The sequence below is a fragment of the Trachurus trachurus genome (genome assembly GCF_905171665.1).
Source record: "Trachurus trachurus genome assembly, chromosome: 5".
NCBI lineage: Eukaryota > Metazoa > Chordata > Actinopteri > Carangiformes > Carangidae > Trachurus > Trachurus trachurus.
This window is the reverse complement of record NC_139896.1, coordinates 15,352,620-15,377,054: the sequence shown is the minus strand read 5'-3', so window position 1 is coordinate 15,377,054 and position 24,435 is coordinate 15,352,620. Positions and strand designations below refer to the sequence as shown.

The 24,435-nt window shown below is 42.0% G+C and overlaps 1 protein-coding gene across 1 annotated transcript; it reads left to right on the top strand.

Annotated features, from left to right (window-relative positions):
- Positions 1-6,552: 6,552 nt before the first annotated feature.
- Positions 6,553-23,996, top strand: etnk2 (ethanolamine kinase 2). The gene is made up of 9 exons (XM_083971930.1): positions 6,553-6,951; positions 12,039-12,176; positions 12,299-12,420; positions 13,278-13,418; positions 16,422-16,564; positions 17,287-17,370; positions 17,469-17,629; positions 17,720-17,793; positions 18,974-23,996. Exons 1-9 carry the CDS (start codon positions 6,805-6,807, stop codon positions 19,044-19,046), a joined length of 1,083 nt encoding a protein of 360 aa, XP_083828056.1. The 5' UTR covers positions 6,553-6,804; the 3' UTR covers positions 19,047-23,996.
- Positions 23,997-24,435: the final 439 nt, after the last annotated feature.

The window sequence follows — 24,435 nt, the reverse complement described above, 5'->3', positions numbered from 1 at the left end:
TCTGGGGTGTTCACTGACTTCTTTATTGATCTGGGACCAGGTCATCGTGTGTCAGGACTGAGCCACATGTCAAGGACAGACTGAGCGTTGCACACTCCTGCAAAGTCTCTGCTATGTTACATAAAGTAGCACTGATACAAATATATCCTTCTCCCTCATCTCTTACATTGTGCTTGTTGGCCACACAGTAAAGATACAACCTGCATGCTTGCACACCGATTTCTTTGTCCTAAATATGAAATATTTGTATACATTATACATATTTTGTTAAGTTAACATTTTTTGAGGCAAAAACAAAACAATAATTCTTGTCTTTAAACATGCTATCAAATGACACACAAGTTCAGACAGAGAAAACTGCAACCATCTTCTGCATGTGGCCCATCACTATACATGACCTCTCTTACATCATTCATTATTATTTTAGAAATTGTTTTGAGCTGCTTTGAGTATAGCACCAAATGCAAAATAGTGCATGAATAACCTGCATCTACCTCATGAATCTGCCCTGTTTGTATCTAAGCCATCTCATGTGATGGTCCAGAGTGTGCATGACCGAGGATGATTATCTTCCCTGTACTTCAGGGGTTGCTTTGTAATGAGAAGAATGTGCAGAAGAGTCAACAGCCCTTTTTCAGAGCCACTGTATGTGACTGAATATGTAATCCAGCTTTTATTTTGTGATAGAGCAAACAAGTCTTTGTCAGCAGTGCATTAACTCTGAGAGCTCCGGTGATCTCACTACTTTGTGTGCTCAGGTGTGGCTATCAAAGTATCTGCCATGGGACAATCACTGACCTAAATCTCAGACAACGCTGCCACTCCAAAATGTCATGGAGACTTAAAAATAAAATGGCTAACATGGAGAGAGCTGTTTTCACAGAAGAGAAAGAGTGAAAATAAAGGAATGAGGTTACTGTAAGTCAGGCTGAATGTAAATAAAGAAAATGGGAAAAGGAGGAAAGCATGGAGGGTCAGCAGAGAGGAACAAAGAGCCATCTGTAAATAGCTTATAACCCATTTACAAATTTATAAAGCAGGTCTGTGTTGAGAGTCCTACAGATTTATACATTGCACTTTAGGGCAGAAGAGGCCATGATGACAGAGGAAAACGTAGCTATTGGGGTGATTTAAATGTGTCTAAATGTATAAATGCAACATGCAACTCTTTGCTTTAATGAAATAAAGAAGTGGATGTCGTCCATTTTTTCTTACCCTTGCTAACAAGAATATGTTTAGCTACATTAAAGGAAATCATATAAGAAACGATGTTGTTTTTTGCAGCGACTTGCAGAAATGCAATATTTTGCTGAGCTCTGATCAGCTAATCACAGCAGCATAACTGCAGCATCACATGAAGTCTTGTTTTCTCTGTGAAGACATGACAACAGTCACAGTCCTTGAGTCCAGTCATCTCTAAACTGTCCAGATGGTCGGACGTCCTTCACTGACCTTCCCTTCTTTTATTTTGTTGTTAAGATCATAAACTGCACATTGTTCGGTCACTTAAGGAACATCTGTCAACTCTGGAACCAGCCCGTGTCCTCTCTGTGGGTGTGAGCAAATGTTATGAAGTTGTGTGTGAAAGTAAATACTTCTCACGTGGAACGGTCACCTTTGCCCAAAACTATACCTACTTCACTCTAATCCCGCAATCTGTGATGGATGAGGAGTGTGTCAACACGAGCCTTGACATGAGAAATTAGGTTGAACAAGAAGCAGCCTCACTCAATGGAGATGTGATTTATTATCTCTCTCTCTGTATGTGTGTGTGTGTGTGTGTGTGTGTGTGTGTGTGCGTGCGACATCGTAAACAGCACTCTAGTGTGTGACAATGTAAACATTTCCTCATTCCTGAGATATGGAAGGAGCACTGGTCTACCTTTGAGCTGTCCCACCTGTGCACAAGGTCATGGCTGAGGCGTGCACACATTCAGTCATCTACACACTCATGCATCCGCAACTACCCATCGCTCACACACACACACACACACACACACACTGACACACACCAGATTTATCAACTGCATTCCTGAGAACCAGTGAAGAGCCTGGATGAAGTTTAGGGAAAGCAGCGGAGGCATGTGGCTACAGGTAGAGCTGCTGCAGTGAGCTTAAACATTCACACACAAGTGTCAGGGTGTGACTGCAAAAGCCAACACATCCCTGTATGTCCCATCAAACTAAAAACAGCCATTGTTTGATTTGCCACAGTTTGACAAATTGTGCGTTGCCTTGTGTGTGCACATCTTTTCTGCATTGCTCCCCCGAAATAGCATCATTCACCTCCATCTCACACACTGACACAAACACACAATACGTTTGCGTTCACAGTTCTCCTTACAGCAATAGCACGTTAGTTATTTCAAACCTATAGCTTGAAGCTAAGAGGTATGGCTTGACACAGGAAGATGGATGAGTTGGTAGGCTACATCAGATCATGATTTGCCAAGTAAATGTTTTATGAGTAAGCATTAAGAATTATTATGGCCTTAAGGCAGCTGCTTTCTCTAATTGGTTCTCTGGAAACTTTTGTAATTCACCTGACAGCAACCTCAAACTGCACTGACTCATAAAAAAATATTTGAAATCAAGTATATTTAGCTTAGTATGCTCACTTTAAATCTACAGTAAGTAGCCGACACTGCTTCAAAATCTCTTCTAAGGTAGAAGGCTCCAGGAATTTGGCTCATATCTAGAGAGATTTTTTTTTTTGATATGATATCTCACAACACTGTGATCACAGCATGCCCATTTCAGATTTGATCATATACCAGGTTCATGTCTGGGGCAGCTATATCTCCAACTTCAGGGATATTTCCCCACTTACAGGCAGAAGAAACAAGTTGTTTGCAATCATATCCACCACATCTGGAGTTTGGGCCACCTGCTGAATCTAGGTCAAGTAGTCACTTTCCTGTCTCTGGTTTTGGGTTCATCAGTGCTTGAGGGAAATACCTGGCTCCTCGGCTGCCACACTGTGTTAACTAGATGCAAAGTGTATGTGTCTGCTGTTGCATTGACAAGCAGCTACTGTATGGTGTTTTTTTTTTGTTTTTTTTGCAGCATTTCCCTTTAAATCAACTACCCATTGCAGCTGAAATTTGTGGACCACAGGTGTAGCACAAAATTTTACCTGATTCCCTCGCCAAAATGTTTCCAGTCCAAATGAAGGTGCGTTTGAATATGAATTAAGAAAAAGAGCACCAGACAAATTCAAATGAAGTAAATTGTGATATTTATTTCAACGTTACAGTCTCCTCACTGCTCCAAATAGTTTTTATGTTTTTGTCACTTTAGTGGAGCATGAAATCACAAGCTTCGTGTAGGCTGTGATTTATTTGCAACCGCTGCTTCCGTATTTTCATTCAGGATTTTTTTTATGTGCGTGTGTCATGAAACAGGAGGATTAAAATGCAGTCAACAGATATAGCTCCAGAGATGGGCTGAGTTGTTGAGAGGGCCAGGAATTGTGAGTGAAGGTAGAAATGAAAATGTATGTGATCAGATGTGTGAAGTGTGTGGGGGAAAGAAGAGGGGAAGATTGTATGCAAACGGACTGCTATATCATAATTGCTACATTTTTATTTAGTAGAATGTAAAAAAAGGGAAAAAAGGAACATCTGTAACATGTGTTTGTCTATAATGTTGCACACTAAAAATAACGGGGGGAAAAATGCAGTTAACCAAAGCTTTGTAATATTGAAGGGAAGTACAGGTTTGTTTGATAATTGTCGACAAGTGGCCCCATTGACATTGTTTGTTTCATGTTGTCATTTAATATGTTCCTATTATAAGATATTGATTACAGCCACTTTAAACAAAGTTCTTTAGATTTGCTCAAGTCAAAGCTGCCATAAGGTCTGGGTATGGAGGTGAATGCCCAACCCAGTTTCCTGGTATTTCTCAGTGTTACTATGACGTAGCAATGTGCGTATTTCCATAGTTTTCTTTGGCATATAGTGTGATGTACGTTTTGATCCATGGTCTAACTGTTATGCTATTGCCCACTGCTTTGACTTGTTGGGTCTCCTTATTACAGCAGCAACTCCCTCGCCTGATAAAACTTGACACCAACTACATGAGTGTCATCATAACACACAAAGAAAACCTGTAAGGTCATATTAGAAATGTTATATCTAATATTTCCTTATCAGTGTCACTTTAAATTATTTATTTAAAGGTAAAAATGTAAAATTAGGTTTTCATGAATACAGATAATGTATGATGGGCTGGGTGTTGGGCTCAGTAGTTCAGTAGTGGCACTGCATTAAGTCATCATGACTATGGCTGCTGTAATAAGAGTGTACGGTAATGGGAAGAAGGCCCAGTCCGCCTCTGTGATCCAAACAGTAAACAAAGCGACAAAAATCCTCCAAACTTCCTGTGCACTTGTTTAAGTATTTAGCGCTAACACACACACACACACACACACACACACACACACACACACACACACACACACACACACACACACACACACACACACGCTACTGATATGGATTGCTGGCAACAAGTCTGAGTAGATTGACTCCGGACATCCGTTTATCTCATTGTTAACTATGGCTGTTTGACTCTTATGAGACTTGAGTCATGATGGGAGGCCAGGATGAGTTGGCAGAGTCACAGGACTGTCAGGAAACTAATTAGCTGGTATGTTATGTTATGTCTGCTTCCAGTGAGTAACGTAACGTATCCACTCTGCTGTCTAAAATTATTCACTTTTGGATTTTTTTTTAAATTATCCCATAACTGTATAGCAAGATGAAACTAATGTTCTACTCCCAAAATCACAATTGTGACATAATATGTTAGCCTACATTTTTATTAAATTTGCAATCAACACTAATACATTCAGATGGAGTTTTGGGGATGTAGCTATAAGAAGAGGTTTGCAACATCTCAACAAAGTCTGAGATGATACAAAAGTCCTCTTTGGAGATATCCCTTAATGTAATACCCCAGTTTGAACCACAATATGTACATTTTCATTCCTATACTGCCACCATCTGGCTGGGGGTTGGTACTGCCATGGTGGAGGTTACCACAGATCATGTCTCTATTTAAAGTGATAGTTCGCAGAAATTAATAATTGCGAGTAATTACTTAAAAAAATGCATGCTACTTTGTAGAAAATAATTATTTTTATAAGATGTGCAATTACTCAATTAATTGATTAATAGGCGGACAGAACATCAAATGGCATCTTTGTTGACAATCCAATTTCTTTAGGGGGACGAGTCCTAGAAGACGTGAAGAAGTTAACAGCTTGGTGTTCAGCAAACAATCACAAAAACTAAAGAGATCATCCTGGACTTTAGGAGACATAAAAACCAAAACCTGCCCCCTCTACATTGATGCTGAGTGTGTAGAGAGGACCCACACCTTCAGGTTTCTGGGTGTCCTCATTTCTGCTGACCTCTCATGAAGCAACAATTAACATCATAGCTGTCACCAAGAAGGCCCAGCACTTCCTGAGGGTCCTACCACGCATGCATCGAGAGCCTGCTAACCTACTGCATTACAGTGTGGTATGGGACCTGCAGCGAGGCTGACAGGAAGAGGCTCCAGAGGATCATCAAAGCAGCACAGAGAATTATTGGCTGCCCTCTCCCCCCCTGTCAGACCCGTTCCTGTGGTTTGACCTGTTTCCCTCTGGCAGGTACTACAGGTGGCATGCACAAATAGACTTAAAAACAGTTTCTTCCCCAGAGGCATATCCATCCTGAACTCTCATATGCACTCCCTCCCACTCACCGACTGAGAAGACACATGTGTATATTTGAAATGTACATGTTATGCTGCATATTTTAAACTGATGCCTGTGTGAATGATGTGATGTGTGCATCAGGCTATTTATTGCATTTGCATTGTGTATCGTTTGTAGGCTACATATTGGCACTTTAAAGAAGCAGCTCTCCTATTTTGTTGTACAGAAATGCATAGGCCTAATGACAATAAAGGCTATTATATTCTATTCTTTAGAAAAAAAAAATATGATCACTCATCACTAATTCCCCTGAGTCCTATAGTCCAAGGTGACATGTTCTTACTGTTGGTCTTGTTTTGTCCAATTAGGCTAACGGTCAAAAACTAACATTAGCCTATATGTTCACAGTTTATAAATAATACAATTAGGTTAACTGAGTAGTAGCCTATTCATTCTGCTGTTTGCAACACAATCAAACCCATACACACACGTTTATTCTGAAGCCATTGGTCTCCCACAAAGACAACAAAAACAAACAGGCCTAAAGAAACAAACAAGTAAATAAAAGCATCCAATCACTAGCCTCTGGCCTGTCAATATAATAGGCTACAGTTAGGGTGATGGTACTTCCATTTCTACTTCAATCCCCATTGAAAGTAGCAGTGTACTTTCATTCGGCTGAACTCGGGTTGCACTCGGCGACACTCGGGGAGGAATGGGCGTGCTCGGTTGTGGTCATAGTGGTGCGTCTCTACCCGCGGTACAATCGGATGATCCCTGGCGGGCGGAGCCAAGTAGGAGGAAATGGTGTAGTTGGCTGACAGCTCCCAAGAAAACCGGCGTCGAGCATCTGTACCCGGCAGTTTTCAGCGGTCATCTTCACAGCTTCTTAACTCACCGTTACTGCCACAGTCAGTCAGCTCAAGATTAATCTTATCAAGCAGAACTTCAGTCTATTCACTAAAAGAAAAAAAAAAGAAAAACACAACAACATTTAGCTGCTCATAAACCAAGCAACACTTGTTGTATGTTGCGGTTTCTAGAGGTATCCGTGAAGGACTCGGAGATTAACGTTTCAGATAAACGGCTGAAGGATGGAGACGCAGATACATGTGCCAGTCGGGTCGCCGGTGATTAGAAAAATCCCCATTTTCGTGGACGAACACAACGTAACGGAGGGGGCGATGAAGCTCGTTAAAGAGCTGAGACCGACGTGGGACACCAGCCATGTCAAGACCAAGGTAACGTTAGCCGCTATGCTAAGCTAAGCTAGGCTAGGCTTGCTAGGCTAAGACTGACAGCTCTGCAGCATCACCGGGCAGGAGGAGGAGGAGGAGGGCCGAGGACTCATTATTATCTACCGACTAGATTTCTTTACACACAGCCACTTCCTCTTTCTATTTTATGAACATGTACGTTTTATGGTTTGGTATCTTGTGTTGATATTAAAATAATATGGTAAAAGTTAGCTACGCTAGCAAGACGCTCCCAGTTTGAACTCTTAGCAAAGGTGACAAACTACAGTGTCAGACAGTAGGCTACCTACATTACAAAATAAAAGCCACACAATAATATGACATCGGAATTGAAAGTCTTATACGTTTCAGGACAGTTTTACAAGTCCAGAATAAATAACTTGAAGCACCAAAAATAGCACGAAAGCCAAGTCATGCTGTCATCTTAGTGTCAGTGGCCAGCTGGTAGTGACGTGATGGTCAGTTTGGTTGAGAAACATGATGGTTGTAAATGGCACCAGGAAGAAGAGACGCTGCTTATGAAGGTCCATTTAAACATTAGCTCAGCTGATGTGTGTGTGGTTCTGGGTGTTGTTTTACAGGGAAGTGCATATGGATAGATACTATTACGACAGTTTTAATTATGTTGATTAGCATGCAGAACCACAAAGGAAGAACAAATACATAAAAGTTCAAAGTAAGCACACCTTCCTGGTGTCAACAATATAATTATACTAAAAAGAATTTTAATATTCAAAGTTAACATAAATCTGTTATATCTATGACATTGTATTATGTTTATATATATATTCACAAAAATGTCTCATTTTGATCAAAGATTTAGCATTATTTGTGAGTTTACAGTGACAGTGGAAGGTCAACAGGAACATAAGACAAACCGTAGCTGGGAGACTTTGCTTGTTGTCACAGCAAATTGCCTACAAAGGTAACTCATGTAATGCTTGGCAGGGGATAAAAGACACTGTAAAACCTGTTCTGCAGTCAAAGTGAACCATAGACCCACTCCCAAGTTTTTAATGAAATCCGTCTGTGGGATGAAGCTTTATCTTGCAGTCAGAGAGATCAGTGACAGGCTCGGCTCACACTGAACACAGTTTGCATAGCAAAATGCTCCGGCACAGTACTGTAGTTACAGTCCTGATGTCTACAATAACATAATATCACATGGAGTTTGTAGTCTAATCCAGTTCGTCTGGGGACAGTGACATAGAAAGTTCAACTGATGCTGCTAAGGATGAAAATATATATATATATTTTATGCATCCTGTCATACATGAAATGCAGTTTAGAACGTGTAAGCAGAGGTAAAGCTGCCAAATTTCATCATGGATAAATCATCATTGCCTGTATGAAGTCACAATTTTTACATTTGTGTGGCGTAAGGAATAGGATGACCATATTTTTATCGAACCATAGTACATGATTAAAAAGTTAAAATAATTTTCTGTCCATTATTTAATCTGTTATAACATAAAATTAAAAACAATAATCCAAATACTATAATGCACATTTTAAAAACACAATGCAGTTAGAATCAATTATGGAAAACCATTACGTGCGATTATTAAAAAAAAAAAAAAAAAAAAGAAACAGCAGAAGGTAAAGAGGTTACATCTCCTGAACACTGGCCCAAGAGTCACTCAGAACGTACACTGCTGCTGTCTGTGGCCCTTACCACTTCTGCTGAACGTTTCACTCCGACACTTTCATATTCATTCATTCATTCATTCATTCATTCATCACCTGACCTTTTAGAGTCTCTGGAGGCTGGAGGCCTGGCAGCATTCGGCAGGGTTTACACTCTGGATAGGTCACCAGTCTGTCACAGAACAGAGTTACTAAGAAATTTACTGAAACACAAGCAATCAAATGCTAAATTCTGTTTTCATCATTATTCTGGGTGTTTTCATGTTACACAAACCTGAATTTCATGTCATTTGAGTTGTGTTTTTTCTTTAAGAAATTGAAAACAAAATTCCCTTTCCCTGTACATATAGTTTGATATGCTGACACAGTGAAATGACAGCTGCAGCCCACTGATGTCAGCACACCTTATTTTTCATGAGCTACTTTAAAATACTGAAGGTGGCATTTGGGTGATGAGGTTAATCAGCTTGCTTTGAATGTATAATATGAATAAAAGTTAAAAGTTAACTGGGATGTTTCAACTCTTGAAATTGAAATGATGCAACCCACGTGAGAGGTGACTGATCGCCCTGTTGGATTTATTGGAGCCACAAAGACCTGTGTGTGTGCTCTAGAACGATCAGTTTTACAGACTCGGCTCGTCAGGGAAAGCAAAATGCATAATTGATTCCTCGTAAAACGATCAAGTGACCGATGTGTCATTGCCGGGTCAAAGTCTGTGTGTGGAGGGACACCATTTACTGCCATTACTGCCACGACGTTGTGCCACGGTCTCAGCTCAACCACGTGTTTACATCCTGCAGGCTAATCTCTCTGGATCTGGTACCCCACCCACTCACTCGCACACCTGCAGTCTGGGAGGTGACAGTGTTTTCCTCGCTCACCGAAGGCCAGATGAGCAGCACGTTTCTCCAAAGACCCTGACCCAAACAGGCTTTGTCCCACACTGGCTGGCTGGCTGGCTTTTGTCCTCATATGGGATGGTACAGCTGCACAACTGGCAGCACATTCATGAATCAAAATTGTGGCAGATGATGATGATGATAGACTAAGGAAAAATGTGAGATTAAGTAAAAAAAAAAAAAAAAAAAAAGGGTTGGTTATTTTGGTTGAGTTGGGACGGATGGGACGGACGGATGGAGCAGCGGGACCATTGTTTTGATGAGAGCGGGAAGTGCTAAATGTGGCAAAGAGCAGAAGGGCAGCACTGTTGACAGAAACACCTGCTTAGTCCCGCCACCTGGACAGGAAGACTTTTACTGTAAATACACACTGTACATTTCCAAACATCTCAAACACACTGAGTTCCTGAAAACAGCCGCTTGTGCCAATAGCAACAGAGCGGCGGTCTCCTCTTACAACTTTCTCATGGTGCGGTCAGCACGACTCCTCTCAGGCCACGCAGTGAGTCAGACCACCGAACGCAGACTCACTGATGGGGAAAAAAAAATAAAACGTCAGGCGGTTGTATATGGATGAATGTTTACCTCTGTCTGGGTCCAAGCTTATCGCTGTCTGTCAATGTATTGATCGCCGGTCTTAGCAGCGTATTGTGTGGCGGGTAGAAGGGATCAGTCATGTGGTAGCAAAGGCGTGTATGCTTGTGTATGTACGGTCATAACAGGGATGCCTGTGCACCCATCTTTGTGGTCAGCCACGTGTGGAATGTCAGATATGTGTGAGTGAGCGTCTGGGCCGGGGGAGATGTGTATGTTGTTATTGTGCTTGCTGCAGTGGGACGGGCGGCCCACTGGCTTCCACCGGAGTGATGCTGCCATTCAGATATTTAAGGCCCAGCTTCAGACACAGGGGACTTTTTGCAGCATACTCTTTATTTTCAGAGAGGCGGTGTCTGGCTCAACCTGTCGATTGACTAATGCAACACCACTTTGCATGCAAGAGCACATTCATGTGATTCATTACAGAAATTGTATCATTAGTGAAAATCCCCCTTAGTATGAAATGCATTAGTGGTTTAGACAAAATACATTAACAACTCACATAAATCTAATAGAGATGAATAATGTATAATAGCTTTCCAATATACTAAGACAGTCTTAGAGTTTGTTATAATTTTGACATTGCTACTCATGCGGTTGGTTAATTGCCAGAAATATTTGCACACTCAGGGGAGCATCCTCCTCTGTTATAATCATTCAACACAGACAGTGTATCACCTACACCTTAGTGATTATAGCATCCCATCCAGTTCATGGACCACTTTGTGTTTTAAAGAGGTTTTCATTACACCTCTTTTTTTAATTTGAAAGCATCCCCTCTTTATTTATTTTACTGGGATTTTCTGATAACACATTGGCAAATTTGGCAGTTCTCTAATCAGTATGCCCACTGACTGACTGACTGACTGAGAGTACTTTACTCTGTGCTGGGCTACACTTACTGAGCTGTTCAAGACCGATTAGGAACTTCAGGAAAGCAGAGGAGCACTTCCAGTACACTGAGCCTTACAGAAAATAAACTAATTTCTGAGCAGAAAGAACAGAGAGAAGGCAGGACAGAGAAAGAAGTCATCAATGACAAGGCCTTAAACGATTCAACAAATCAAACAGGGAGTAAATAGACACAAAGACCTGCCTCTAATAAAAGTCTGGAGTCTGTCTTCTATCTTTCTCCAAGTGATCCTTCATTAAATACAGATGCATCTCATGTTGTCTGTCAGTAATCTGTTTGGTGATTTCGTCAGATAACGTCACGGTTATAAAATAAGGATTTGACCGTGAGCCGTCCACGTTTTGACCTCGTCTTGTTTTCTAATTGAGTCAGATCACTGTGTAGTGCTGTTGAGCTTGCTAAATGTATTCTGTTCTTGCCTTCTCATTTCCAACCACAGGGCTTGTGGTTTGAAGTTCTTGTTTTTACTCTAACTTACCAGCTGATTGTCAATGAAGCGACACTTGTTTGTATGTAGGCGCTGTGCCATGATGAAACAGAGCAAGGGGAATTCACAGACGGACACAACACATGATTTAGTTTGGTTGCAGCGAGACAGGGTGAACTTGTCTCTACTTTTATGGTCTGCATTGATAGGACATCGGTTTACGCTTTATACATAAAATATTGGTTTGATAGATTGACAGAATTCTTTTCTGAAGTTTACATTGTGAAAGAACATGAGGTTCTGTGCCTTGTTTTCCCACAGCTTGAGCACTAAATAACCACCGGCATTGAGCAATTATCTGTGGGCTGAAGGCAAATATGATATTAGATTTGGTTAAGAAGGATACATTTATCTCATGTAGGTCAGAGCTGCATGCTGTCTCAGCTGTTGATTCATGTCCAGGGAACACTGATAGTACTGGGAAAAAAAGACTGTAATTCAAGCTTTTGTGTGGGAACGACTGTGGTGTTGTACAGTCAGGAGTATTCCTCTGTGATCTGTTATATGACTTGTTTTTCTTTCCTAGCTCTTCACTGATGGAACCACCAACAAGCTGGTGGGCTGCTACGTGGAAGACAGTCCAGACGACGTAGTGCTGGTCCGAGTATACGGGAACAAGACGGAGCTGATCGTGGACAGAGACAATGAGCTCAAGAGCTTTCAGGTAGAGTAAAAAACAAATTAGGAGTTAAGTTGTTGAGTACTCTTTTCTGAAGTTGCCGCAGACTTGTTTCCCCTACTTGATAATTTTACCTGCTGTATTTTTTTTTTGTATCTCATCTTCAGGTGCTACACGCTAATGGTTGCGCTCCCCGTCTCTACTGCACCTTCCAGAACGGCATCTGCTACGAATTCATGCAGGGCGATGCTCTCGGGACGCAGGATGTCCGGGATCCTTCCTTACTCAGGTGTGGGCAAATATACTTTTTTTAAGTATATTATTTGGCTTTTTTGCCTTTATTTGATAGCACATACAGTAGTGAGATAGAGAAAGGGGGAATGACATGCACCACTGCGCCACGCACCGCCCCACCTTTGTAGAAGCCCGACACAAAAACTCTTAACAGTGCAGAGACTGTGTATTACATATGGCCCTTTTCCACTAGCTTGACTCGGCTCGACTCTACTCGTTTTTTTTGCTTTTCCACTAGCACCTAGTACCTGGTACTTTTTTGGATACTAAAAATGTGACGTCAACGGACTGCTGGCCACTGATTGGCCAGAGCCTCGTCACTGGGAGCTGACAAGAAGTTCTAAAAAAAGAGAGCAAGACGACGTGGCCGTAGCCGCCACGCCATGTAGACCCCGCCCCCGCTGAGGAGGTACTGTGAAGAACTCAGCTGTGATGGAAAAGAACCTAAACCAAGTCGAGTTGAGCCGAGTAGAGCTGTAACTGTGTAGTGGAAAAGGGCCAATAGGCAAATAAAGTGTTCACGTGTCAGTCACATGCAAATGATCCATTGAAAACAGGGGAAACAAGTTGCTCTCGTCACTTGTGTTACTATGGCTGTGTACCTACAGCATTATGTCCACACTAAAGCTGTATTTGGCAATGCACATTGTCGCCTGATGTCTGTTGTCATGTCAACTCAGTGCGTCTTACGTGACATGTTACAGCTGAAGTCTTCTCTGTGAGAGATATTGTCCTCGTCCAACCTTGCAGATAAAAGCTGTAGCAGGGCTGTGTGTCACCGAGTCCTTAGATTGCATGTTAAAAAAATCCACTCACCATGATAACCATATTCATCTTTTTGTCTCCTCTCAGAATGATAGCCAGGGAGATGGCTCGTATCCATGCCATCCATGCGCACAACGGCTGCATTCCCAAACCCAACCTCTGGATCAAGATGCAAAAGTACTTCTCCCTCGTGGCCACAGAGTTCACCGATCAAGCCTCCAACATCAGGTGAGATCTGGATTCTGAGTTGTTGCTCAGTAGTTCGTAGTTGGTGCTCCTTGTTGTGGCTCCACACACACTGTGGTAATGGTGCAAATACAGCGGCTCAGGAGGCACAGCCTGGTTTGTAGGGGGGGGGGGGGGGGGGGGGGGGCTTTTTCTATCTGTCAAAAACTGGTACAATTATTAACCAGAGGGGGGCACACAACAACAATTTCACACCGGGCGGCCATTGCCTTAATGTTTTTAATTTAGCCTTTATGCTGTGAGTCGAAGAGAGGCGTCGTGTTTGACCACTTTAAATTACTGCAGCAGTGAGACTGAGATGCCCTGTCTGCATCGGCCGACAGACCATCACACCGAGTAGTGAAACGGCACTCGGAAATCGGCAACTGCCCTACTGGTTTGCCTAAAACATTAGTCATTTAGACCCAGACGAGGTGTCATCTGAGGGCACTGAATTGAAGTAGTTTGATCAAACATTTTTGCTTGTACCTTGTAAAATTCTCTCAGTCTAACATCGTCGAAAATACAATCCTAATATTTTCTTTCATATTGATAGCCTCAGTTCTTGACTTCATACTGTATATCTTTCACCCTTAAGTTTGCATTGCACTTGCGTCCCTGCCTCTTTCTGGGCTCTTGCCGTATCAGCTAATGACTGAAGAGCCTGACTGGATCGACTGCTGTTACCACGAGAGGCTTGTTTGCAAAGTGTGGAGATTTTCCCACAGGGTATTTAAACTTGTGTCAAAGTCAGTGTCCCAATTACACAGACATTATACAAGAAAAGATGTGTTTTCAGGTTTCTCTTTGGTTTTTCGGTTGACATATGAAGTACTGCTCAGTAAGTGCTTTTGCTTTGACATTAGATGGCCTCCATTTTCATTGGTGGTCACCTTGGTCAACTGTTCATCTTGTCATGTTACTCTCTCTGTGACCTTTTATTTGTACTATTGGGAGTTTTTAAAGTCTAATTAAAAAATAAAGCCTGAGGACTATTATAATATTATTGTTATAAATTACCATGGCAACCCTTGTTTGCAAGCTTGGCTGCTAGTATTGGTGTTAGCAGTTTGGAAATGCATACTTGTGCTGTCTGTATCCTGTGATGGTGGAATGGTAACGTTACCGTTGATGGGAAAATGAGCTGTGTTACTCTTCTTCTTGCAACAGATATCGCTCCATTATTCATCAGATTTTTAAATCTTAACCTGTTAAACATACATTAAAGCTGCACATCAACGCATCTTTCTCTGTAGGAGCAAAGGAGCAGCTGTTACACATGTTCTCCCTTCACTCAAAAATAATATCTGATCCACAAATGTAAGATGATCCGGCTACATCAACTGATAGCTTCTTCCAAAGATGCTGTAAAAAAAAAAAAAAAAAAAACCCAAAAAAACCCCAGAAGGTTTATGACTCCAAGAAGCCATAGAAGCAACTTTTGACCTTTGCACTGACACTCTGATATAAATGAGGCATTGAGAAATTATTTTTATGAAATTGTATCGTCATCTCCGGGAAACATAAAGGATGAATAGATCAGGCGAGTTCATGGTGAAGATGGCTCGCATGGCGCCTTGACGTCTTGACCTGTGGAGCCGACAAAGGTAGACTGTTTCATAACCTGGCCAGCTGCCCAGTCACAGCTGGTATCTTTGTTCTGATGGCTATTAGATTAGGTCCAGCATGTGGCTTACATAACTGCAACAATAATAGCCGACTGGATTAGGGAGTCTGAGGCATGCAGTGGGCCAGCAGATGTTTGCTTAGCTTTGTGTGTCAGGTCACTTTACTCTTTTCCTTGGTAACGTAGACAGCCCTGGTCCTGAGTACACTTGTTCCTGAGACACTTGTTTCACTGGGGTCTGAATCCGACTGCATGGTAAGCCAAATATATCTATATGTATAGTATGTATGTGTAAAGTTTCAGTGTTGTGTATAGAATTATTTCAGCAGTAATGACAGAAAAGAGTGGCCACCTCACATAAAGAGATCAACAGTGTGATATCTGATACCTAGCAAGGCTGGAACAGCTGAGACTCTGGGAGAGGCCACAGGAGAAGGAGAGGCAGTGAGCCAGGCAGAAACCTCCAAGGTGTGTGTGTGTGTGTGTGTGTTTACCCTGCCTCACTCCCTGCTTTCTCACATCTCCTGCTATCAGGCTAACCGTGGATTAAGCCCCATAAGCCCATTACTGTTAGCGCAGGGGTCTCTGCTCGGCGTGGTTGGCTGAGACACTAACTCAGCGACTTAACCCTTTCTCCACTAGCCAATAATACTGTACCACTTTAAGACCGACGCAGGTTGAAGCCGGACCTTGTCTTAATGTGAGTGGGTCAATATGAGTCATCTCACCTGGGCTAAACATTGGTTGCATGGATGTGTGAATGTTCAGAGCGGCCTGTGTCAGGATCACACAGATGGGAAAGGTCAAAAACAGCTGCAGGAGTTTGCGTGAATACCATACTGAGCACGTCTATATTATAGAATAATGTAGTAGTAATAGCTGCTGCTTCTTTCTTTTCTTCTTCTTCTTCTTCTCTATAATTATTATATGAACCAACAGTAATAAAATAAATTCCAAATCAAACATATAGTATAATCAGGTCTCAAAACTCCCTTCAAAGGGAGACATAGTGTTGTATCCATAGTGACAGAGGAGCTCTGTGCAGCACCACTACTATCCTCTGAGAACACATTTCTGTGATCCCAAGAGTCTCTCTGGCAGAGCCCCACTGAGCCTGTGAGCTGTTTGTGCATGTCGGCCTCAGCTGTTTTCACATCACCTACAGCATGTTCCCACTTATTAAAGATACCAAAACAATGAAAGGCAGTTTATCATGATCCATAACAACTATGACTATTCCTGTCACGTTATTTTCCCATGCACATGAGCCTGGTGTGTCAGAATACCTCTCAATGAGAAGAACCCGAGGTGTGTGTGTGTGGTGTGTTTAACAGCTGATCCTTTATCTCTCTTCCTCTGTCTCTGTGTTACCTGTCCAGGATCCAGCAGGAGGTTCCCAGCAAGGCAGTGCTGGAGCAGGAGATGGTTTGGATGAAGGAGCATCTCTCCACGCTGGGCTCCCCTGTGGTGCTCTGCCACAATGACCTGCTCTGCAAGAACATCATCCACAACAGCAAAGAGGGTAGGGACACTTTACTTAAACTGATCATCACCTGTCATCCAGAATTATCAGTCTTACATTGCAACGCCAAAAGTGACTTGGATAGATTATATGATATACTGTATTACATCATTTGGACTTGCAGGTTGCAGCTGAGGATTATTTCATTGTTGAGTGATCCGTTTTTTTCTTGATTGATTATTCAATCTTTAAAATGTTGATGTGTTGCACATTAGAAAATAACAAAGTATTGGTGATAGTAAGAAAACAAGCGAATGTGACTGTGATTTTATAATAATAACAAACTTTATTTATAGGTCACTTGTCACTCAACACATGTACTGTATGTAGCTCAACATACTTTGTTATAAGAAATGAAATGGTACAACAAAATAATGGCAACTCTGTGCAAAATCTGCTTTAAGTTTGAGACGGCAGAGCAGCATCTTTCAGGAATAGCTCAGTATGTAGGTTGTGTCATAGGCGAGAGAGTGAACGAGAGAGAGGGAGAGAGCAGTGAGGGTGGCAACCAGCACAGAGTTACCAAGGAGTCAGCAGCAGTACAGCTGTGAATGTAAGAGTGTGGACTTGAGGCTGCTGGTCAGTAAATAAATGCCACATCTACACAAGTACAATGAGCCCATGATCAATAAAGGTTTTTAGGGCAGTTTAGCATTGTACTTTTGCTAGTAGGGTATGCAGTTGTTTTTGATTCTTGACACTCTTCATGTGATGTTTTTCAGGTCACGTTCGGTTCATAGACTACGAGTACTCCAGCTACAACTACCAGGCGTTCGACATCGGCAACCACTTCAACGAATTTGCAGGTTTGTCAAACCGCAGTACGATTTGAATATGAGGGCATATCTTACATCTGTGTCGTAGGACTCCCTATACAACTGTGTGTATGTGTGCGTGTGATCAGGTATGGCTGAGCTGGACTATGGGCTGTACCCCAGCCGGGAGATGCAAATGGACTGGCTCAAAGTTTACCTGCAGGCGTACAAACTCTTCACCAAGAAAACAGAGGAGGTCAGCGCACGGGAGCTGGAGACACTCTATGTACAGGTCAACAAGTTTGCCCTGGTGAGAATATGTTGACACACACACACACGCTTCTCACCCACTGTGTCTCACATTACTTCACCATGTAATATCCAATTTGTCTTTTCCAAGGCTTCTCACTTCTTTTGGGGATTCTGGGCGCTCATCCAGGCCAAATACTCCTCCATCGATTTTGACTTCCTCGGGTAAGTTTTCATATGTGTGTGTGTGTGTGTGTTTCTGATGGTGTAGGCCTCTTTTACGATACTTGTGTGGTCTGGGACAGGTTTATGGGGACCCAAGTGTCGGACTGCAAAAGTTTATATGCCTGTTGCAAGACCTGGTTTTAGTCTTGGGGTTAGACGACTTAAGTTCAGGCATTCAGTTGTGATGGTTAAGGTTAGGGTAAAGGGCATTGTCAACAATGGATGCCCATGAATATAGTAAAACGAGCATTTATGTGAGACTGTGTGTGGTGCCCCCTATGTAGAGTATTGCATAAGTTGGACTGTGTGTTTGTAAAGAATCTGTCAGTGCAGGTTAAACAGAACATCATGAGAGACTGAAACTAAAAACCCTAAAGACGACATGTCTCTTATTTCTTTTGTTTGCTTCTTTACCTTTTAACACACCTGCAACACAAACAGACCCCAGGTCTGCCTCCCAGGAAGTAGGCCTGAGGAGATTCATGGACTGCAACTTGATCAGTCCTATATTACTAACAGAGAAAGGTAGTGGCGAAATAAATTTGGCTGAAACTGAACTGAAACTTTTTTTTTATCACTGAAGATGTATACACAGTGGGATTCAAAAGTATTTGACCAGTTTCATATTCATGTCAGTGGGGAAGTGGTTTCAGACATTTGCAGGGTTAGTGTCTAACCTCACTGTATCTGTATAGTGATTGGTTTGAGTTGTTAAAATCGTGATTACCAAGGAATCTGTGCAAACCCTATGAGTCATATTTTTCTAATTCCTAAGGCCCTTTTCCACTGACACTAACTACTAATACTGACCCATTGTCAGTAATGCTAAAGGGAACAATCAGAATCAAGTCCTGGTTCAAACAACTCTAGAGAAGAAGAAGGCCCTGTTGTGACGCCTCTCTAGTCACAGTATGGTGCTGTTAAACCAGAAACAAAGTGACTGTATTGCCTCAAGAGGGTGAGCTGTGGCTCTGAAATGAGTTTTCAAATCACACAGCCACTGACAGGAGCACCAACCCATAGATGAGATACAATAGAACCTGTTTTCTCATTGTCATAACGTAGTTCAGAATACCAGATTCAGAAAACGAAACCTAATAATTCTCCTGTGAAATTACAAACAAACTGTGAACTCCTCCTTTGCCTCTCACCAGCTCCTCCTTCCTGTGGTTTGTTGCAGGTACGCTGTGCTTCGTTTCAACCAGTACTTTAAGACCAAACCTGCGGTGATGGCCCTGCAGATCCCAGAATGAGAGGAGACGGAGAGGGGGACGGGATGAGGGCGAGGAGACGGGCAGGAGGGTGTCAACAGGTTTCACGCTGGGAAGTCCTGAAGGGTGGGAACACTTCTCTGTGAGCCAGCTGTTGACGGACCACTTCCCGCTCTACCTGGCATCCTCTTTCTGCAACGGGCGCGATTACTCTTTTATTCCTCCAAAACTTAGCTCCACATCTGTCACAACCCTAGCTCAAGAATTACAAAACTTGCGTTGAGTTCGCCGTGTGTACGTGAGTGTGTGTGCTTGTGTATGTTCTTAATTTATCTGGATACACCCGACGTCGTCCTTTTCCCTCTGCAGCTGAACCAGGCGTAGTGAGCACAGCAGTCCGGATTTTGGGGTAGAGTTCATTCACTTGAAATCTGCTTCATTATCTTGTCACACTGGCGGCAAAATGTTCCACAGTGCTGGTAATGAAGGTCAATAGAGGGATGAGAGTGTATCGGGGTGTGATGCTGATGTTGACGGTGCGCTGTGTTCCCTGTGTATCTGTGGCTCAATGCCACGGCCTCACTAAAGTTAGAAACTGACTCCAGTGGCATTTCACCTGGGATTCCTCACATTCTGCATGTGGTGTGTGGAGAGCTCATTCCTCCCTCCTGTCTTAAGTTATTTTAACAGTTCGACTTCTAATCCATGTGATCCTTCCTCCTTTCTCTCCATTTATGGTGCTAAGTGCTTGTAGCTGCAGTATTTTCTGCGCTGCACTTCCCAGAGATCAGCTGTGCATCACACACCGTGGGCAGCACCGCGTCGTCCTCTTTTCCTCGGGACGGATGCAGGTCGGGCTTCTGCCGTTTCCTCCTCTAGCTGCTCCAAGCAAATCTGCTTTTGCTGCTGATATATGAAACATACTTTTCTGTGTGCTAGTAGTGGACTTTCTCCCCCCCCCTCCCCCCCAGAAGGACCTACCAGACACCCAAGTGTGTGGAACAGCAAATAGAAAAGCTTTCCATGGCCTGGCTGTGGGTTGAATCACTATTGTGTTATAGCAATCAGTGATCGAGAATGGCTCAAGGTGCATTTATTTATTTATGTGGATTATTCATCTCAGGTCAACAACTCTTCAGTTTGGGTTGCTCCAGTAAGTGTTGCTTTGTGTTAAAATGTGAAGTGGAACTAAAAGAGGAGGGGAGATACATTTAAAAAACACACATTCACACACACACACAGCAGACCTGTGTAAATGTCACTCTAAACTCTGTGCGCGTTTCTGTCCTCTCTGTTTTTCCACCTTTTTGACTTTTATGGTTAAAGTGTACCGCTCTGTTACACTTTCCAACCCCCCCCCCCCCCCATCCACGTCTCTAATGCTTTCCTGTTTCTGATCCCTACTCACATTACTATCTTTGATCTCCTCCCACCCCGATTTTGTTTCATCTCTCCCCTTTTGCAGTGGATATTGAGGCAGCAGCACCTGCTCCACTGGCCGTCTTAACATCAGAGAGTGCTCTTAGCGCCGCACTGTAATCCATTCCTATTCATATCAAAGTTTCTAGGCCAAATGGAGTTATATAATCAGACATTGCATAAGTAATATGAAGGGTTTAGATCAAGTCCATGTGGTGGCTCTGTGTCCATCATGCCATCACCTGTTGCTCGGTTGGAAAAAGACATCATCTGACTCTTAGTCAAGTGAAACTCATTTCCTGAAGGGAGGAAATCCTCATTGACTGGTGTTACAGGAGTATTAGTAATGTGGAAAAAAAAGAAAGATGAATAAAACCCCATGAAGGAGAGTCCCAATACATTTCCTCAGGTGATATCACTTGAGTCAGCATCAGAAATACGAAAGAAGTGAGGTTACCAGATGTCAACAGCCTGTAGTGCTGTGACTTTTAAACTGAAATTCAAACATTCCTTTCAGTGTCTTTAATATTAATGTCTGTAAGCGCATGAGACTGTCTGAAGTAGATCGCCCTGCGGTCCAGCAGAGGGCATTCTTAAAGTTTTCTACCAGTTTGATGTATTACAATACTTTTTGACACGTCAGTGAACTAAAGTAATCAATCACAATGGAGGCTGTTTCTGACTTTGAGTAAAATTGAAGCGGCAAAGTAAATAATATAATATAATGCATCACTAACATACCCAGTTTGTCCAGTGAGTTTACAGTCTCTAATCCCAAACTGAACGAATACAAAATGACTTAAATTGTGTCATTTGCCGTGACATCATAGTGAATAATTTCGTTATCAAGTCAATCTATCAGTATTATTTTGATTGTTTGCTCCTTGGGTCCAAAGTGGCCTCTTTAAAAGTTGTCATTTTTGTTTGACCAGTGGTCAGAAACCCAGAAAAATTAGGATTGAAGTCTGGAATTAACCCGTCCCTCAGAAAAATCTTAGCACTACGCAAACAATACATTTAAGCACAGGAGGCAACCCTCCTCCCCATCACTGACGCAATCACTGATCTGATTAGACAGGACTGATGAGCACATACATGAATCATGGGAAGCTGTTCATTCACGCTGAACAGGGATGTGCCTTCTCTCTCACCTACACACACCCTTTCAGGATATTTAACCCCTTATTGACCCAGCAGGGGGTGACACCGAGCTCTGACCTTTGTCTCCCTCACTGGGTCTCATGTAACTAACAGACAACAATAGTTTACCAGGTGAGCAGAAGCCTTCCCAAACGGCAGCACAGACAGAAACTGACTGATGTTAATGGCTCTCAGCGAGGAGAACTGGAGTGTTTTAGGAGGGAGGTGACATTAACGTCTGAAATGTGTCTGTGCTTCTTCTCCTTGAAGTGATGTTTACAGCCTTAGTTCAGACTGAGCTACAACTCAGTTTAAGGGCTGTGTGAGGCAAGAGTGACTTAGTGTGAAAAGTACTACTAGTATGATGGCACATATTTGGGAGCAAAAAGCAACCAACGGTACTGTCTTGAAATAGCTCGAATCACCCACAACAGTAGTGCATTTTTGATTTAATCAAAAGGCCCTCATTTTAGGGACCTAACAGTGGAGTAATCTGCTTTAGTAAATTTGCAGACAAAGGCCAAATTAGTGAGCTTGCTGCTTGAACGCACAATCCTAATACGGTGGTAGGAATTTAGCCTAGATAAAAAGGGCATTTGCACCCCATGAGCACTGAATGAACTTCCTCATTCTCTTAATGGTGGACACTGACCCCGAGTGGACCCCATCTGTTGACACAATTTAGGATTCTTAAAGAGACAATTTAGGGAAGGTTTTTTTTTTTCTTCCTGAAATGTCATTTAACACTGTTGTAGACACTAACGTTTAAGGCGAGAGCTATATGTGGGGTTGAACTGAAAACACATTCCACACTGAACTGAGGTCGCACTCAATGCAGGAGTGCGCTGATATATTAGCAGCTATGCCCATTGGTCACCTTACCCACTGTATTATGTCTCTGTGTTACTCAAATTGTTATATCCAATATGTGTGGTAACGATTTCAACATGGCTTCTCACATTGCATTCCCTTAGACCTTTGTGAGATGAGTCACTCTGAATACAAGTAACTTCCTTGCACATAAAAGCACAATGTGTAATCAAACATGAACCCAACCTTCAAATTCAAAACCAAAGGCCTGAAATCTACTTTCACTCTCAAAATGATTGACAAGTCTTGAAAGAGTAACCTGATAGCAGCCTGAAAAGGTACTGTAGTGCTGACATGAAAAAACATATTAGATTACTCTTCTATCCACCAGACAACAATTTCAAGGTCAAGGTCCACTTACTAGGTGTTTTTTGTTTGCACACGTGGATTAATCAGTTGTCATGGTGATGGATCTATTACTATGTAATGTCTGGAAGTTTGTAACTGGACCTTGAGTTAGACTGGGTTGTCAAACTTTCTCTTCAATATTTTTTTTTTTGCATGATATTTCTCTCTCTCCCTCTCTCTCTCTCTCTCTCTCTCTCTCTCTCTCTCTCTCTCTCTCTCTCTCTTTCTTACATCAGCAATGTTACTAGTGTTATTTCTCTTAGTCTATGAACTCTTTTTTGGGGGGTATGTTGGTTTACCTAAACATCATATATATACATAATAATTGGGCCTTAACACCTTAACACATATATGCAAATTAGCTTAATTGAGGAAGTGAGATGTATGGTATGTTGGGTTCTTTGTTCCTCGTGTTTACTTAAAAAAGTTAGCTAAAGGTAGCTAAAGTTTTGCACTCTTGACTGCACTACTGACAATGAAGTTAGTTACTATTTTATCCAGCAGTAACACAGCTACACACCACAGAATGAAAATGAGAAGTTTAAAGGATGCATGCAAGTATCATTTTCATACTCTAAATATTTTATAAGACACTGGGTAAAGTGACAATGAGCCAAAACAAAGAATTAGTGTGAATATTAAATGAAGTTCTTGAAAATGTTGCCTATTTATAGACCAATACATTTATCTGTTTTGCAGCGACTGCTCTTATCTTAGACAGGCTGTCTGAATTTCCTGTTTCATGCTGGCTATCAAAGATTTCCCTCTTTGTGTTAGGCCTTTTAGGTGTGAAAGCAGTTTTAAACAGGGTCTATTTATTGAGTGAATTTAACATTGCATTTTACACACCTTCTTTTGTTGTTTTCTAATCATACCAAAATGGTTAGCTTCAGAGTTTGCATTGCAGTTCATTTGAGATTAACTATTTTTGTGTGTGAATGTACTAACTTAATTTTAAGACTCACTGTACAGAAAACTGATTCTTTTTTTTTCCTTTGTATGCTGATATTTACTTTTTGTAAATGCTTTGACTTGAAATGTAGAGCGTTGTGTAAAGGGAGCCAGCGATTGGCTTTAGATGTGACTTTGTAAATGTGCTCATCCACTGCTAAAGGAGATACTGCATCAGTGTGTGTGGCCGGCGGAGAAGGAGGATGTAAATACTGTAAGAAATACTGTGAAAAGCTTACTGTACAGTGATCCTTCACACCTCTGTGGGAGTGGCGAGAAGAATTATTTAACAGTTGTCAGTAAATATTTCCATAAAAATGTATAAAATCATTAAAAAAAACAAAACAAGCAAACTTAGCCTCTTTCTGATTTTTTCTGTTGCAGCTGTAAATTTATGAAACTACCAATATACGGTATGAATTTTCCTCTGTTTTCCCTCTGGGTTTTCTTGTGTGTACAGTATGTGTGTGTGTGTGTGTGTTTTGGCAGGATGTCCTTCAACAGAGGTTTTTGCTTTCCTTCCTCCAGTCAGGGCCAAAGCACAGGGTCAGCTGGCAGACAGACTGACACACACACACACACATACATCACATATGGTGATGACTTCCAACATGTGAGGTTCACAACTTACCACGTCTGTTACCATGTCTGTTACCTTTCTATAAACCTGTGATCCTCTGCATTGCACAGTGGATTAATACTA

Bases quoted from the DNA above. Each gene is read 5' to 3' on its own strand.
- etnk2 (XM_083971930.1), top strand. From the start codon at position 6,805: ATGGAGACGCAGATACATGTGCCAGTCGGGTCGCCGGTGATTAGAAAA. The intron at 12,421-13,277 runs GTGTGGGCAAAT...GTCTCCTCTCAG, and splicing joins CGGGATCCTTCCTTACTCAG to AATGATAGCCAGGGAGATGG. The intron at 17,371-17,468 runs GTTTGTCAAACC...GCGTGTGATCAG, and splicing joins CCACTTCAACGAATTTGCAG to GTATGGCTGAGCTGGACTAT.